We start from the raw sequence: 17,932 nt of genomic DNA, 5'->3' as shown, positions 1-17,932 counted from the left end.
GTGCAGCTGGGGGCCCCGGGCAGTGACAAGTCCCCTTCTGCCCAAGCGCCACTGTGTCCAGCCAGACCAGTAGCTGGAGGACTCGCGGGCTGCAAAGAGCTGAGCCCACGGAGACTGCCTTTCCCCTCCTCCCTCCCTGAGTGTAGGGGCTGGGGCTCCCCCCGCACCCCGGGGAGGCCCAGGACCCAGCACAGGACCAGCCCCTTAAAGAAGGAAATGCCAGACCTTTTCTCCAAGAATATTTTACTACATCTTAAAACACGTAACCACCTTGTACAAAAACCCGCTGTGGCTGCGAGCTCGCACGCCTGGCTCTGGGGCCCTGGGTGAGAGGCAGGAAGGTGCTGGAGCAGCAGCCTGAAGATTAAGAAGTACCAAACCCCCCGCAGCTCTGTTCCCAGTCGTGGCCAGCACCCGACTGGGGTGGCCGCCGGTGGTCACCGTGGCTGAGTGTGTGTGTGTGGGTGTACGGATGCCCGCCCTCTCCTCGCAGGGCAAGTCCGATACATCTGAAAAAACACAGCCTTTCGTCCCACGGCAAGGAAAACGTGATTTAATTCTACAAATTTACAAACCAAGGTAAAGTGAAAACATGGAAAACCCCACGAGGCCAGCAGCCAGTCCTAGACTTGAGGTCGCGTCCACGGCAGCCCCGTGGCAGTGGCGGCACCTGATCAGGGCAGGACGGGGGTCTGGACCCAGACGTCGCCTCCAGTGTCTGCCGCTGTCCCAGCTGGGCCTCAGCGGTTGGCGCTCCCCAAGGTGGGTCCGGGGTCAGCTCTGAGCCTCAGAACTTGAGGCTGAAGCCTGGGCCCGCGGCCGAGGCCCCCTGGTTCGTGGTTGTGAGGTGGAAGCCCGTCTCCTTCAGGTCGTCGTCACCCTGTGGATACAGCGGCTTCGTGGGGCCCCAGCCGGGCCAACCCCGCCTTGGCGACCCCGCTCCTCCCACCAGCCCGCCCCTCACCAGCTGGCTGTAGCCCAGGCCTCCCTCTGGGGGCCGGGGGCTGGTGCCCCGCTTCACCCTCTGCTGTTCGCTCTTGGCGGGCCATGTGGGGAACATGGAGGGGTCGATGGGGAGGGGTGTCTCGCGGAAATACTCGTGCTTGAGGCCATCCTCTGCGCTGACCCTCCGTCCAGGGAAGTAGGTCAGAAACCTGGGAGAACAAGGCACTTGGCAGGGGCGGGGCTGGGCGGGGAGGAGGCGGGCTGAGGGTGGGGTGCAGGGAGGGACGCACTTGTTCATGAGGTCGAAGCCCTGGTCTGAGAGCAGAGCCCCGAAGCGCTTGCGGAGGTTGTTATACGGGTACTCGGTGAAGGTCATCTTCTTGACTGCGGGGAGGTCATTGTAGCCGGGCCAGATTTTCTCACTGGGGGTCCCCAGGTCCTGAAACAGGGCGGCGTCTCAAATAGCCGGGCCCTGCAGGGAAGGGTCACCTGGCCCGGGCGCCTGCACACGTCCCCAGGGGCACCCACCTTGAACACTTTGTTGATTTGATCGATTTCCGACTTCCCAGGGAACAGTGGCTTCTGAGTCAGCAGCTCCCCAAAGATGCAGCCCACCGACCACATGTCCACGGCCGTGGAGTACTCCTGGGGGTCAGGAAGCACTCAGGGGGCTGGCGGGTCAGGGCGCCCAGGGCACGCTCCTGCACACCCACACTCACCTTGGCGCCAAGCAGCAGCTCGGGGGCACGGTACCACAAGGTCACGACCACCGGGGTGTAGGCCTTCAGAGGGGACCCATACTCCCGCGCCAGCCCGAAGTCCCCCACCTGTGAGGACAGAGGGCGGGCTGTGGGCGGCTCCATGCCTGGGAGCGGGCCGCTCCCCGAGCCACCCGCAGGGCTCACCTTGAGGATGCCGGCATGGCTCAGCAGCAGGTTGGACGTCTTGAGGTCTCGGTGCAGGATCCAGTTGTCGTGCAGGTGCTTCACTCCACGCAGCAGCTGGATCATCAGGGTCTTCACCTCTCCTGGATGGCGACAGGTCAGCACGCGGCTGGTGCCCCGGGTCTTCGGCTGCCTCAGCAGCCACCAAGCTTCCCGGCACCCGGGCGCTCACACACACGCAGCGCGACAGGGTCAGAGTCCAGGTCAGCACTCCCGCCCCGGGCGACCTGAGCGCAGCACGTCCCTCAGGGGGACCTGGGCGTAGGGCCCTACCCGGCAGGAAGGGCTGCTTCATGGTCTCCATGAGGCTCTTGAGGTCGTGCTCCACGTAGTTCATCACGATGTAGATCTTGTCCATGTTGCTGCCCACGACGATTTCCTAGGAAACGACAGCAGGTCCCATGGCCCGGGGGTCCCAGGCTGGCCCTGCCGCCGCCAGCTCTCCCAAGAGACCTGAAATCCCGGGGCCCAGACGCTGGGTGACAACAGGGATCTCCTAAGTGCGACGGCCACCGGGGTGTAGCACTTGGGGGCCCCGCGGGGCAGAGGCGCGTGGCCGGCGGCCTCACCCTGACGGTGACGATGTTGGGATGCTGCGCCTTGAGGATGGTGTTGATCTCCCTCAGCGATGTGATCGGGAAGCCTTCCTTCTCTTTCTCCATCTTTAGCCGCTTCAGAGCCACGATTTCATCTGAAAAGAAAGCAACGGGAAGACCCAACGTTGAGCAAACGTTCTTCCACCCACACATTCTTCCTGTTTCATCGCTGTTCCCCCACGATCACGGGACATGGCCAACCGGCCTCCCCCAGGTGCTCAGAGCCTCGACTGCTGCTCTGAGGCCCCGCCAAGGGTGCACGCCTGCCTGAGGCTGCAAGCAAGCAACACAGAGCCTCACGGTCAGGCCGACTTCTGGCCTCTGAAGGCGCCGAGGGGCCAGCTGCTCAGGTGCAGCAGTCAGATGAGGCAAGGCTGAGGCCCAGCACCGGGGGGGGCGACGACCAGGATAGTAGGAACCTATACCCAGCGACCCTGACACTGAAGGTGCCGGCGCTCCGCGGTGCTGGCCGGCACTCTGGGCCACCCGGGCCATGCGCCACACCACCCCTTCCCTTTGGGGGCATCCTGGGACTCGCCCCACCTGTTTTCTTGTCCTTCGCTCTGTACACCACCCCGTAAGTGCCTTCTTCAATCCTGTTCAGGCACTGGAATTCCTCCACACTCCGACAGCCCTGAGAGGAAGCCAGCATGAGGGCGCGGCAGCGGGGCCACACCCCAGAGGGAAGCCCCGCCAGACAGACGTGTCAGGAGGGCCCGCAGGGCGCGTGGGCAGAGGCCCGGGAACGCTCTCCTCGCTTCAGTGAGCACGTGCCCCTTTATCCAAAAGCCAGCCCTTGCCAACCCCCCACCCCGCCACCTCCAGCCTCCTCATTCTCAGATGAGGCTGGGACAGGAGTGGCCCTGTGCACTGCACCCCCAGCTGGCGCAGGAAACCCCCAGGAGCTGGGGCGGCACTTGGCGCTGGGCCACTGGCCTTGGGGCGCCCGGAGCACCTGAGGCCGCTCACCCTCTGGAGACCTGCCCTCTCCAACCCCCTCCCTCCAGCATCGGTGTTACCGACTTTTCCCAACAGAAAACCTGGGCTGACTCATAGCACTGCCCTCCGACCCCTGCACAGCGACCGGGCGAGGGGAGCAGGTGCCCACTCCGCCCAGGCCGAGGCAGAAGTGACCGCAGAGCTGACCGCCTGCCAGGCTGCCGCCCCCTCCACATGGGGCCCCTGGCGGGCGTCCTGGCTGCGGACACAGGAACTGTCCCCCACCCCCCAAGACTGCTGGACAAGAGGCTGGACCATGATCAGGGGCACGTGAGAGGCCAGTGGCCGGGCCCGCCCACTGACAGACACCCACAGCAGGGACCCAGCTTCTGCTCTCAGCAACCGGCCCCGTCCACAAGCAGCAAGGCAGAGCCAGGCCTGGGGCGGGGAGGGCACCTGACCTGCAGGGCTGGCAGGTACTTGGGCAGCTCCTGTTTGAGCTCGATGGGTGACAGGGCTGGGGAGTCGGGCACGAAGTCCCCCTCGGTGAGGGCGCTGCTCTGGGGGGTGCCCTCGCCCACCTCCTCTTCCCCCTCTTCGCTCTCTCCAGAATCGCGGTCAAATCGTGACTCTGGAACTTCAAAAGTTCAACCCAATTACGAACCAAGAACAAGCAAGTGTGGCTACCCCACCCGTTCTGGGAGGGGACAGCGAGTGCAGAAAGAAGCCATATTGAGAGCCCCGGGGGGCTGGGCACAGGCTGTGCGTCCCACCGCCCTGGACAGAGGGCACTGTGTCTTGGACCCACTGGCCGGGCTGGGACCACTGTGAACCACTGGCCGGTCGCGAGCCACAAGGCCCGCCTAAAACTTGCGGCCACTGGCCAGAGGGCTTGGCCTGGCTGCCTGCGGAGGCCATGCAGCCCCTGGTCAGCAACGGCCCTGTGGTCGGAGTCGAACTGGCGTTTCCCAGCCTCCCCTGATGTCCAAGCCCATTACTCTCAGGATGGCGCTCACTCAGCACTGTCCCTTCTAAGGGACGCGGGCCCCCACGGGCCCAAGCGGCCAAGTGCAGGGTGCTGGGGGAAGCAGCTCCCCGCGAGCCAGCTGGGTCCTGGGACGCACCAGCCAGGCGCTCCCTGTAGCTCCCGGGGCACGATGTGCCTCTGGGAAAGGATATTTCTTAGGTCGCTGCCCCGCTCACGACTCAAACGTGAGTCAGCACCCAGGTCAGGGGCAGACGAGGCGGCGGCGAAGCACCACTCGGGGGGCCTCTCACCAACCAAGACGTGGTTTTCATTCTCTCGCTCCTCCTCTTCACTCATTTCTTCTTCACTCACTTCCTCTGTAACGGAAACAGGTGTCACCTCAGACCCTCCACAAGCAGAAACGCGGTCCGCGTTGGCCGACAAGGAAGCAAGGGCGCCCTATGTCGTCGACTCGGGAGCCTCATGTAAGTCCCAGACAGCCAGGCGTTTCCCATCTGGATACATTTTTACTGACGTTTCACATCACCCACCTGCAGCTGCTACGCTCTTACGGAGTTAAACCGCGCGCGCGCGTGCAGGCGGGGCGTGCGCGTGTGCGCGCGGGGCAGGGAGTGCGTGCGCGCTCACCGGCTGACTGTCCGGATGCGTCCTCGGAGTTGCTTCCGGTCTCCTCCTCCTCCTCCTCCTCCTCCCCCTCCGACTCTTCGCTGCTGCTCCCCTCCTCCTCCTCCTCCTCCTCCTCTTCTTCCTCTTCCTCCTCCTCCTCGGAACCGGACCCTGACTCCGCTTCAGGAAGGAAACAGCCAGCAGTGAGCTTCGGCCCCGGGGGGCCACGGACCTGGGCGGGGCCGGGCACGCCGCTACCTGACGAGGACTCCGCTGAGCTGGTCCTCCTCTCGCTGCCGCTGATGTCCTGCAGGTCGGACAGCAGGTCTCTCTCTTCCACTTTCTCTTCTTTTACTTATGGAACAAACCATCGAAGGTGAATGTGGGAAAACGTCTGAAACTAACAAGATTCGATGGCGCTTCTCACACGAAGACTAACTTCGGTTTGTATGGGAAACAGCTCACCCAGATACCCGGGAGGAAGACGACTCTTCAAAAGACCAGTAACAAACGTCTGTGCTGATAAACTTATTTCGTACACAGTCCCTCTCACCCACCACGGAAGCGTTTAGCGCATCGTGATGTGAAGCAGCAGCTTTCTGTGCTCAGACGCCCCTCGCAAAGACCGCCACACGCTGGCCCTGCGAGCGCTGTGCAGCCTCACCTGGCTTTCGGCTGTCCCCGAGCTCAAACCTCTCTCGAGGCGGCCGGAGTGGGCTCCGACTCCAGTGGCTGGGTTTCACCTTGTCGCCATAGTCCTCTCTCGCTGTCCGGTGATGTGCAGACACTAGGCACGAGAACAGAAAGGAGGTGGTGCCGGCAGCCCCCTTTCCCACGGCACACACGCCCCCACCCCCACACAGCAACGGGATGGAGCACAGGAAACGACCAGAGGACCCAGGTGGGCTTTCTAGACTGCTCTCTATTGGTCAAAAGGCAGGGGCCAGAACCCACCTCTCCAGCCTGGGCCTGACCCCCCGTGAGTGGACCCCAGACACAGCTGTCTGGGGCAGACGGCCCACATCCCCGGAGCCGCAGGGTCGTCCGGCCCCGCCCCTCGCCCCACCTCCCCGCCGGGCCCCGCCCTCGCCCCACCTTCCCGCCGGGCCTCCCGCTCCTTGCGTCGCTCCTCGGCCCGCCGCTCCCGCTCCTTCTGCTCCCTCTGCTCCTTCTGCTGCTCCCGCATCTTGCGCTCCCGTTCTCGCTTCCTTTCTAGCTGCTCGAGACGGTCCCTGGAACCAGCACACGCCACATTTTCACCCCGAAACAGGCAGTTCTCCTTTTTGCCCCCAGTGCTTTTGCTCGCGTTTATAAACCACTTCTCTGGGCCGTTCAACCCTCAGAGAGCTTTTTAAAAAGCAGAACACACACGCATGCGCGTCCTGGGAACCTCGATCCTAAAGCGTCACACGGAAGGAAGTGCCGGTACAAGGAGGTAACAACAACTGCCTGGGGCAGAAACCCCACTGGCTCCAGAACATTCTGCTCGCCAGCTCTACCGAGATCGCCAAGAGGATTTCCCTCCGTGCACACAATGTAAATCCACCTCTACCAGAAGCCAAGTCGTTCTGGGCCCCCAAGGGCTGGGAGAGCCCATCTGAGGAAAGGCGGGGGAGCCACAGACCTGGGCCGGACGCCCTGCGGATCCTGGGGCCAGCTGTCGTGTGGGGGTCAGGAAGTATCGGTGACCAGTGACCGAAACACGGGGGGTCGGCGGCACCGGACGCCAAAGAGTTAGAACTCATCAGTCTGTTAACCCTCAGGTCCCTACAGGGTTAAGTCCAAATACAACTTTAAAAGCGAACACGTTAAACAAAAAAGGCAGCATTATACACACAGAAATGAGCACAAGCAAAAAACGGTGAGCGCGCAGCCAGGGCCGGCAGTGCTTTCCACACAGTCAGACGTCACCACCGGAGGGGCCGGACCACGGCTACTGGGCTCCACGCACTGTCTTATAAATGCCAGTGAATCCAAACTACCCCCAGATAAAAGCGGAAGGAGACTTCCCTGGCGGCCCGGTGGTTAGGGCGCCGCACTTCCAGTGCAGGGAGTGCGGTTTCGGTTTCATGCCGCGCAGTATGGCAGAACAAACACAGAAAGTGGAGGTATAACTTACATATAGAATTCAACCAGCGAGCTCAGTTTCTCTGAACACATCCCTGGAATCGGGCAACCATCACAAGCCGGCTTCAGGACACTCCCAGCACCCACGGATCGTACCGCCTGTGGCCCCCCCCGCCTCCCAAGCCTGCTTCTCCCTGCTCTGCATTTCCCAACGTTTCTTCGGCTTGCTTCGGGATGAGTTTGCTTTTTTTCTGGTTTCTTTGGGTAGAAGGTTAGGTTACTGATCCGAAACTTCCTTTTCTGCTTCCCGGTTTAGCTGCTTACAGCTGAAAACACTTCACTCCAAGCACAGCTGGAGCCGCATCCCTAGGTTCTGACACACTGTCTTTGCTCTCGTTCAAAATATTTTCAGGGAATTCCCTGGTGGTCCAGTGGTTAGGACTTGGCGCTTCCACCGCTGGGGCCTGGGTTTGATCCCTAGTCAGGGTACTAAGACCCTACAAGCTTCGAGTCGCGACCAAAAAAAAAAAAGTTCAAAATATTTTGTTTTTCCTTACAATTTTTTCTTCGGGCCATGGGTTTTTCACAAACGGGTTGTTAGATTCCCAACATTTGAGGATTTCCCCAGGTTTCGTTCTGTTGCTTTTTTTTTAATAGAAATTTATTTTTGGCTGTGTTGGGTCTTTGTTGCTGCGTGCAGGCTTTCTCTAGTTGCAGTGCGCGGGGGCTGCTCTTTGTTGCGGTGCGCGGGCTTCTCATTGTGGTGGCTTCTCTTGTTGCGGAGCACGGGCTCTAGGCACGTAGGCTTCCGCAGTTGTGGCTCACGGGCTCAGCAGTTGTGGCTCACGGGCTCTAGAGCGCAGGCTCAGTAGCTGTGGCACACGGGCTTAGTTGCTCCGCAGCATGTGGGATATTCCTGGACCAGGGCTCAAACCCGTGTCCCCTGCATTGGCAGGTGGATTCTTAACCCCTGCGCCACCAGGGAAGCCCTGTTGCTGACTTCTAATTGAATTCTTCTGTGATAAGAGGGCATACTTTGTATGGCCTCAATTCTTTTAAATTTCAGACTTGTTCCACGGCCTTCCACGGCCTGGCACACGGTCTCTGTTGAAAACTCATCCCAGGAGCTCTTGGGGCAATCCATGTCCCGCGGCTGTGGCTGCAGTGCTGTGTCCACCTGTCCCCCAGCCTCTGTTCACCTGGCAAGGCCTTTATTTGCCCCTCACTTCTGAGGCTGGCTGTGCTGGATACAGAATTCCGGGCTGGCCGGGTTCCTGCCTGTGGCCCCCCGGTTTCTGATGAGAAGCACCCCGCTTGCTGTTGCCCTTCATGAATTTCTCACTAACTTCCCCAGTCTGGCTGTGACTTTGTACTTATCCTACCTAGCGCTCACTGAGTTTCTCGGATGTGTAGATAAAACGGTTTTCATCAAATCTGGGAAGCACTCAAGTCATTATTTAAAAGCCGCCTCTGTGCCCCCCCTTCCCTCCCACACGCCGCACGTGTGCTGGTACACTGGATGCTGTCCCACAGATCTTGAGATTGAAGATCCTTTCCTCTCTGTCTTCAGAAGGCGTGAAGTCTGTTGCTCCGTCTTCAGGTTCCTTGCTTCCAAGTCTTCGCCAAATCTGGAAACGCTGTCTACTGTGTCTTTCTTCCTTAATACGGGGTCAAACCTTCTTACGTCTTTGTATGTCTCAAAACTTCTTGTTGAAAACTGGACATTCTAGGTAACATCTTGCAACTACCCTGCGCTCGAATTTTTCCTCCCAGTTGTTGCTGTTTAGTAAGCCGCTGGGCTAATGACCCTGTGAACTCTTGTCTCCCTTGTACAATGTGGCCACTGCTGCATTTTTCCATGTGCTCCTCTTTATTTTCAAGCTTGGCTTCCTTGGTGTCACCACCGTGTCTGCACAGCTGTGTGACTGGACCACACTGGACAGAGCACAGGGCTTAGCAAACGTGAGTGTGTCATGTGCCAGCAGCCAGGACACTGAAGGCTCTGCTGGCCTCACAGTGGCCTTAGACACCAACCTCCCAGCTGCACCTCTCACACTCCCTGAGTCCTGAGAACGAAGGCTCTCCTCACACCTGCTGTACCTGCCCTCTGTTCAGCCCTGGCTGCTGGGAATGTCAGCACCTTCCAGCCTGCTACTTCCCTTCCGTGAAGCAGCGCAGCTCTCAAGCTCTCTCTGGAAATGACTGCAGGACCCAGAGGTGGCCCTAGGACTCACACCTGGGCCACGCAGAACAGATCTGGGGTGAACAGATGCTCTCTCCTGGAACTCTAAGCCCGCACAGAGGCACCTGGAGACGAACGCCCAGGAGTCTGGTATCCCAGCTCCTGGGCCATTTCAAGGCCTTTGGGATTGCCTTTGTCACTTCTCCTTTTGTTTCTTGTTTGGAAGAACCAGAGTCTATTTCTGCTGCGACCCCAGACAACCCTAAGCAACACATCTTGTTGGTCTTCCTGGACAAGGCCCCTTGGAACAGAGCTGGTGCAGAGCAGGCGCTCCGCACACACCTGCCGAGTGAGCAGACGGGGAATCGCCCACACCCCAGGCCTCCCCGCACTGACTCTGTCTCAGGACTCATGTGCAGGGACTGGCTACCCCCAGAGTGGCTCCACCCGGGCCTGGACAGCAGCCCTCGCCCTCCTCTCCGGGGGCGTCGGGCTCGGGTGTGGACAGCCGCTCCCCTCCTCCAGCCACCTGCCACCCCTCCCTCCTCTCTCTCCTTCCCCTACGGCTGTATGTCCAGCCCAAACCTTCGCTCCTCGTCTCTTGATTCCTCTTGGACCCCCAGCTCCGTCCAGCAGCACCCCTCCCTGCAGGCCCGTGTCACAGGCGGGCGCAGAGGCACCGCCCACCCAGGCCGCCAGCCTCACCTCTCCCTCCGGGAGTGCTCGCGCGCCAGCTCCCTCCGCTTCTGTCGCTCCCACTCCCGCCGGGCCTTATCCTGCTCTTCTCGGTGCCGTTTACGGCGCTCGTGCTCTCTCTCCTTCTCCTTCACTCTGGCATGCTTCCCTAGTGGCAAACAGGATGTGTCATACCAAGAAACTTAACCTCCAGAAACTCAACTTGAAAATACCCAGTGAAGAAAAGAAAAAATATCTAATCATTGACTTGGAGAAACAATCATGACTTTCTGTTAAAAAAAAAAAAAAAGAAAGAAAAAAAAGAGGATGAAAATATAACACTCTATGCAGTAAGCCTCCAGTTAAGAAAAAACCAAAAATAATGTGATTATCACTGAATAGAACTGTGATCTCCATCTTTCTTTCTAATTTTCTGTATTAAATAAACTGTGATTAGACTGTATCAGTTTCACGATTTAAAAAGAAATCCCCACTTGTAAAGGATACGGGACGAAGCTTATCGCCTTTTAGTTTCTACACTGTTATACACCACGTAAGCCAACTGAGTTTAACAATGAGATTTATATCAGGCCCCAGGCCCAGTTTTCCCTACACCCCTAAGAAGCTCTTTAATACTGGTATGAAATAAAACCCATTATTTCAGTTTTATCAAGCATCTGTTTCTTAGTTAAAGCAATTTAGCATTGAAGACTGTGTTTTCCCTTGTTGAATTAAGACAATTCTGTAGGTAGACAAACTACCCCAGAACAATGCAATCAGGGGGAAACACACAGAAGAAAACATAGAAGGAAAACAATGTATCTATTCGGAATGATCTACAATAAATTTATGTTGTTAGCTAAAATTTTATTCTCTTCGCTTTCAACTGTGCTTTGGAGAAGGCAGTAGATCATGAAATAGGAACGAGACCGCATCTGAACACAATACAAAAGAAAACAAATGCTCTGTACCCCCTTCTGTGGAATGACTACGATGCCTACGTTTCTCTTTTCTCTTTTCATCTTTCCTGTGATGAGCTTTTTCTTTCCGAGACATTTGCTGGGGTGGTTTGATAGCCAAAGAATCATCTTCCTCTCCTCTGAAATAAGACACCACAGCATTACATCACGCCTGAGAAAGTAATGTGAGGAGCACCGGGGTATCGTGGAGTGTCTTCAACCCAGAGAGATGACGGGTTCAGAACAGACAGGTGAACCTCAACCATCAGCTAAAAGATGATGTTCATTATGAAACCTAAGCCCAAACTGTATATTAAATACAGATTCAGATGGAAAGTGTTAAGTGGGGAATCAATGTGAAACATGGAACAGAAAGGTCTCTCTGAGGAACTTTTAGGGTATTCGTGATCTTGGTCGTGGGGAGAGCTTACAGGTATATAACAACGTATCAAACCACACACCTGAAATCTGTGCAGTTTGTCATTCACACCATAATAAAGTTGTTAAAAAAGGTCCCACAATTTTAATCAAACTTAATGATCTCAAAAGGTCATTTAACAATATTTTCAACTGATTATATAACCAAAATCTTGGAAGAATTCACACCCTATGCCTTTTTGCCTTAATTTCTGGTTATGTTGTTTTTAACTGCTTGATGATGGACATGAGAAGAAACCAAGTGAGGAGAAAGCACAGCACGGGAAGAAACGTCAGAACATACAGACCTCGGCAGGACCGTTTCTGTACCAAGGCCTTGCTCCAAGTATCTTTCAGCAGCTACTTTGGTTTATTTGTAGATAATTTTAGACAGTAATTATACAAATCATCACAAACATACAGCAGAATTCTTTACATGTACCACGTGAATGGTGTTCACTTCACTGCAGAATGATCACAAAGAAAGGAACACACGCTCAGGCTTTTCCTAAGAAGAGGGGAGAGCTGGTAACTGACACCACACAAGAGTCATTTCAGTCTAGAGGTAAACCTCAGGTCATGACCTCAAACTTTCAAAATAACACTGAGAAGGGCCAGCCAGGACCACAGCCCCGTCATGGGCTCAGCCTGCCTCCTCAGGGGAGCGCACCTGCAGCCGCTGGGCTCCTCCAGCGCCACGGCCCTCTCACCTGTCCTCCATGGAGCCCTCTCTTCTATACGGCGAGTTCCTTATCGTTATCTCCATGCGGTGGTCCCTCAGCTCCCCCTCCTCCAGGGAATCCCGCTTGGAATCCCGGTCATCAGACTAAGAAGCAAGGAGAAAGCAATTTTCCTTACAGATAAGCCTATTTTTCATAATACTCAAACCTTGCCACTATCCGAAAACAAACTTTCATACACACTTTGAGTGGACCAATGTTATAAAATATAAAAAACTTTCATTCAAATCCCGTTGATTTTTCGTACAACTCTCTGTAACCCAGAACCTGAGAAATTTAACACCAGCGTATATGACAGGGGACATTAGACTCTGTGACAAGTCTGTTAGCTGTTTATATTAGCCATAACTGAGCCTTAAAGCATATTTTATACACCAAATACTTTACAGTATTTCAAAAAGTACTCATAAATACGTAAGAAAGATCTGCTGCTAAACTTATCAGAAGAGGAATGTCTTTCAATGCCCCTTATCAAATTACTAAAGTTTTCCTATGTTATTAGGCAAACCAAGAAAGGTGTAAAACAATAATACTAATTTCAAGGCAGCTTCCTACTATGCTAAAAATACTTGGAAATGGTGTCATAAACATAATGATGAAATGAGAAAAATAAGCCCAACCGCACTAGTGATTTTAGGTTCAAAATACTTTATTTTCCACGTGGCTGTGGTCATCTATATGCAGCTTTAGTATGTTATCGATCTGCTGTCAATGTAAACTGAGTATCTGAATGTTTTTGTTAATTTTTAGAATAGATTTTGGGCTCACCTGCGACATTTGGAAGTACAAAAGAACTTCACCGAAGAAGCGTTGTTCTAATGGAAAAATGAGGGCAAAGAAATTAAATCTCCTTTAAAAAAAACACTTACTTAAAAAACATGGCTTACATTTTTTAAGCGTTTTATCTCTGCTTTCTCCTCTTGTTCCTTCCGTCGTTTCTTTTCCTGAAGAATTTCATCTAAAGTTTTCACTTTCCAAGAGTCCTTTTCATCACCCATTTGAGTTAAAACACTGCAAAAAAGACGAAGAATTCAAACTGTGTCGGGACTCAGCAAACTGTGGTTTGATGCTATGCTGTTTCTGCACACTTGTGCCTTGCCACTTTTGAGCGCTTCAGTACAAATCTTTGTTAAGAGGGATGGGCTCTGCCAGAAATAAACCCACACACCTATGGTCAATTAATCTTCGACAAAAGAGGCAAGAATATACAATAGGAAAAAGACAGTCTCTTCAGCAAGCAGTGCTGGGAAAGCTGGGCAGCTGCATGTAAATCAATGAAGTTAGAACACACCCTCACACCATACACAGAAATAAACTCAAAATGGCTTAAAGCCTTAAACAGAAGACATGACACTCTAAACCTCCTAGAAGAGATCACAGGCAAAACATTCTCTGACATAAATGGCACCAGTGTTTTCTTAGGTCAGTCTCCCAAGGCAACAGAAATAAAGCAAAAATAAACAAATAGAACCTAATCAAACTTACAAGCTTTTACACAGCAAAGGAAACCGTAAACAAAACGAAAAGACAACCTACGGACTGGCTGAAAACATTTGCAAACGATGTGACTGACAGGGCTTAATTTGCAAAATATACAAACAGCTCATACAACTCAACAACAAAAAACCAAACAACCCAATTGAAAAAAGGACAGAGAGCTTCCCTAGTGGCGCAGTGGTTGAGAGTCCGCCTGCCGATGCAGGGGACACGAGTTCGTGCCCCGGTCCGGGAAGATCCCACATGCCGCAGAGTGGCTGGGCCCGTGAGCCATGGTCGCTGAGCCTGCGCATCCGGAGCCTGTGCTCCGCAACGGGAGAGGCCGCAACAGTGAGAGGCCCGCGTACCGCAAAAAACAAACAAACAAACAAAAAGGACAGAAGACCTAAATAGACGTTACTCCAAAGAAGAAAACAAATGGCCAACAGGCACATGTAAAGATGCTCAACATCGATAATTATTAGAGAAATGCAAATCAAAACTACAACAAGGTACCACCTCACACCCGTCAGAATGGCCATCAATAACAAATGCTAGAGAGGGTATGGAAAAAAGGGAAACGTCCTACACTGTTAGTAAGAATGTAAGTTGGCTTAGCCACTACGCAGAACAGTATGGAGGTTCCTCAGAAAACTAAAAATAGAACTACCATATGATCCAGCACTCCCACTCCTGGGCATATATCCAGGCAAAACTATAATTAAAAAGGATCCACACACCTCCTCCCCCATGTTCATAGCAGCACTATTTACACTAGCCAAGATATGGAAGCAACCTAAATATCCATTGACAGATGAATGGATAAAGATGTGGTACGTATATACAATGGACTATTACTCAGCCATAAAAAAGAATGAAATACATTTTCAAGGATGCTGCCTGGAGAGAGCAATGTGTTACTGAGACCATTTGGACTACATATGCGAATAAACCTGTTAAGGCCTCTATATAAACTTTCCAGATCCTGGTGGGCAGGTGTGGAGATCTACTCATCTTGTGGACACCCAAGACAAGCCTCTATTACCTCCTATTGGTAGAACCTATGCGGGCGCCAGATGGCAAAGCGGAGATGCAGTGAGCAGCCCCAGCTCCAGCACCCCAGAGTTTGGAAGGATGGGACTGGAACTGGAAGACAACTGCTCAAAGACCACCAGAGGACCCCATTAGGATGCAGAATGTTCTAGGATGCACAGAATTTATGGCTATCTTTGGGAAACCACAACTTTCAAAAGTCCACTTAATTAGAAAGACACTGCCACTATTGCCACTGACTCCAGGGCCATGCTGTATTTGCTCTGATCTGCCCCAGCAACACGGATGCCCAGGACCCTGCTTCTCAACATCCACAGGTAGAAACTGGACAATGGCATGTCTCTTTAATTCTGCTGCCAAAAAATCGGTTCCTGTGCCTGTAGAAATGGCAAAAATGCGCCCCCCCCCCCAAATGCAGTCTCTGCCTCACTTCCAGCCTTCAAATCTCACGTATGTGTATGTGACTGGCTGAATGTAAATCACACTGAGAACCCTAGTTTCATGGGAGTCTGGAAACCATGGTATTCAGCGTTCCACTCTCTGCCTTTCAGAAAGGCAAACTAGAAGAAGGGTGAAGTGGATATTGGGCACAGGTCTACTGTTTCAATCTCGATAACGATCCTTTACCAGGTGTTTTTTTTTTTTTTGCTGTACGCGGGCCTCTCACTGCCGTGGCCTCTCCCGTTGCGGAGCACAGGCTCCAGACGCGCAGGCTCAGCGGCCATGGCCCAGAGGCCCAGCCGCTCCACGGCATGTGGGATCCTCCCGGACCGGGGCATGAACCCACGTCCCCTGCGTCGGCAGGCGGACTCTCAACCACTGCGTCACCAGGGAAGCCCTACCAGGTGTTTTTTGAAAGGATTAAATGTGGTAATATGTGGAAGTGCCTATTTCAGTAGCTGCATGTAATAATACGCAATAATCGGGTTCACTTAAACCACTTATTCATAATTCAAGAATAAATTTTCCATGTCCAAATGCTATAGAATTAATATTCCAAACATGAATTCACTATCAATTTGTCCATGGGTACAGTTGGAAATACCTCTACTTGTCTGAGATTATAACTGTGTATAGAATTCACACCTTAAATTAACTGCTGTCCAGAATGGTAGCCACTAGCCACATGTAGCTATTGAGCACTTCAACTGTGGCCAGGCTGAATTAAGCTGCGCTTTAAGTATAAAATACACACTGGATTTCAAAGACTTTGTGTAAAAAATGTAAAATACCTCATTAATAATTTTACACTGATTATTACATGGTGAAATAGTAATATTTTAGAAATATTGGGTTAAATAAAATGTATTATTAAAATTAAAAAAAAAGAATGAAATAATGCCATTTGCAGCAACTTGGATGGACCTAGAGATTGTCATACTAAGTAAACTAAGTCAGAAAGAGAAAGACAAATACCGTGTGATATCACTTATATGTGGCATCTAAAATATGACACAAATGGGACTTCCCTGGCGGTCCAGTGGTTAAGACTCGGTGCTTTCACTGCTGGGGCCTGGGTTCAATCCCTGGTCAGGGAACTAAGATCCCAGAAGCCACGTGTGGCCGAAAAAAAAAAAAGAAGAGACACAAATGAACTTATCTAGAAAACAGAAAGAGTCACAGACATAGAAAACAGACTTGTGACTGTGGGGGGGGGGAGGGAAGGACTGGGAGTTTGGGGTCAGCAGAAGCAAACTATTATACACAGGACGGATAAACAACAAGGTCCTCCTGTAGAGCACAGGGCATTATATATACAATTTCCTGTGATAAACCCGTAACAGAAAAGAAGATAAAAAAAGAACGTATATACATGTATGACTGAACCACTTTGCTGATTTTAGAAAAACTGAAAAACTAGAAAGAAAGATTAAAAAAAAAAAAGTGATGGGCTCTGGAAAATGACCACTTGGATTCCAATTTCTTTGCTGTCATTCCTGTGCTGTCCAGGGCTAGTTACTTCATCTCAGCTTACCATTCCGTAAACGGTAAGAAAACCACCTATATGACAGTATCACTGGGGATTAAATGAGATCACCCAGGTAAAGCTCGTAGCTCAGTACCTGGCACTCGCCAAGCACTGTTTTTGCCGTCAGGAGGATTTATTAGAAAGACGACCTGGGGGCTTCCCTGATGGCACAGTGGTTAAGAATCCGCCTGCCAATGCAGGGGACACGGGTTCGGGCCCTGGTCCGGGAAGATCCCACATGCCGCGGAGCAACTAAGCCCGCGCACCACAACTACTGAGGCCGCGAGCTACAACTACTGAGTCCGTGTGCTGCAACTACTGAAGCCCGCGCGCCTAGAGACCCTGCTCCGCAACAAGAGAAGCCACCGCAGTGAGAAGACCGCGCACCGCAGAGCAGCCCCCGCTCGCTGCAATCAGAGAAAAGCCCGCGCGCAACAACGAAGGCCCAATACAGCCAAAAAATAAATTAATAAATAAATAAAATAAATTTTTTTTTTTAAAAAAAGGAAGACGACCTGGGCTGCGTGGGTCACTGGCCCATCGGACGGCTGCAGCCCCAGCACGGGATACGGGGAGGCCTGGGTGGTTGCTCCGAGGGCGCGCTCGGAGACCAGGCCGCGGGTTCCCGGTTCTTGGGGTTCAGTCGCGCTAGCTCGTGGTTCGGCCCGGCAGAAGTTGGCTCGGGGAGCTCCTGGGCCCGCCGCCTCCTCCACCCCGAGTTCCGCGCCGGGCGAGATGGCCGAAGAGTGTCGCCCGCCCCGGCCCACGCGCTCGAGGCCCGCCGGGATCCGAGAGTTTAGGTGAGCCGGCCGCGCCCCGCTCCGCCCCGCCCCGCCCCGCCCGGCCCGGCCCGCCGCCACTCACCCCTACGCCACCGCCGCCGGACCCGGAGCCTGAGAAGAAACTGCCCGGCGCGCGCCAGGAGCGTCGTCACTTCCTGCGTCGGCGCGGGCTGATGACGACGGAGGGCGGGCCCCATGGGCGGGCCCACCCCACCCATTCACCCCCACCCCCCCAACCCCCCTCCCCGCCGCCGACACTAGACCTGCGCAGAGTGCCGGGCGCGCGCTAGCGCGTTATTACGGGCCTCGGCGCCGACTGCTGACGACACCCGGGGTGCCGGGGCGGGGCGAGTCCCTGCTGGCAGCTCGGGTTCGTCGGAAGTCCGGCCCTGGCCTGGTCGGGTGCCCGGTGTTGCGCCCTTTCTCCCAGTCCCCGTGACCCCGACCCCGGCGGTGGCGCGGTGGACTCCGAATCTTGCCTACGGAAGACCTCCCGCCGGACCGGGGCGGGGAGAGCGGTTGCCACGGGGTTTTAAGCTGTGCTGAGGCGGGGGAGGGGGGCCCTCAAAGTCCGTGCACTCGCTCATCGTGAGG

At 54.1% G+C, this 17,932-nt stretch overlaps 1 protein-coding gene across 3 annotated transcripts; it reads right to left on the bottom strand.

Annotated features, from left to right (window-relative positions):
* Positions 1–239: 239 nt before the first annotated feature.
* Positions 240–17,489, bottom strand: CDK11B (cyclin dependent kinase 11B). Of its 3 annotated transcripts, none has more exons than XM_082651650.1 (20): positions 17,421–17,489; positions 12,946–13,069; positions 12,029–12,144; positions 10,914–11,041; positions 9,973–10,111; positions 6,114–6,250; positions 5,683–5,805; positions 5,277–5,372; positions 5,040–5,198; positions 4,703–4,768; positions 3,886–4,061; positions 3,029–3,119; positions 2,459–2,580; positions 2,163–2,268; positions 1,851–1,972; positions 1,665–1,772; positions 1,474–1,590; positions 1,236–1,384; positions 965–1,154; positions 240–880 (listed from the first exon to the last, which is right to left on the bottom strand). In XM_082651650.1, exons 2-20 carry the CDS (start codon positions 13,054–13,056, stop codon positions 788–790), a joined length of 2,349 nt encoding a protein of 782 aa, XP_082507776.1. In that variant the 5' UTR covers positions 13,057–13,069; positions 17,421–17,489; the 3' UTR covers positions 240–787. The 3 variants fall into 3 exon arrangements, with proteins under 3 accessions (XP_082507776.1, XP_082507777.1, XP_082507778.1); XM_082651651.1 differs by having other exon boundaries at positions 3,886–4,055; XM_082651652.1 differs by having other exon boundaries at positions 10,944–11,041.
* Between the last annotated feature and the right edge of the window lie 443 nt (positions 17,490–17,932).

The sequence above is a fragment of the Grampus griseus genome (assembly GCF_964374135.1).
Source record: "Grampus griseus genome assembly, chromosome: 1".
NCBI lineage: Eukaryota > Metazoa > Chordata > Mammalia > Artiodactyla > Delphinidae > Grampus > Grampus griseus.
This window is presented reverse-complemented; position numbering and strand designations above follow the sequence as displayed.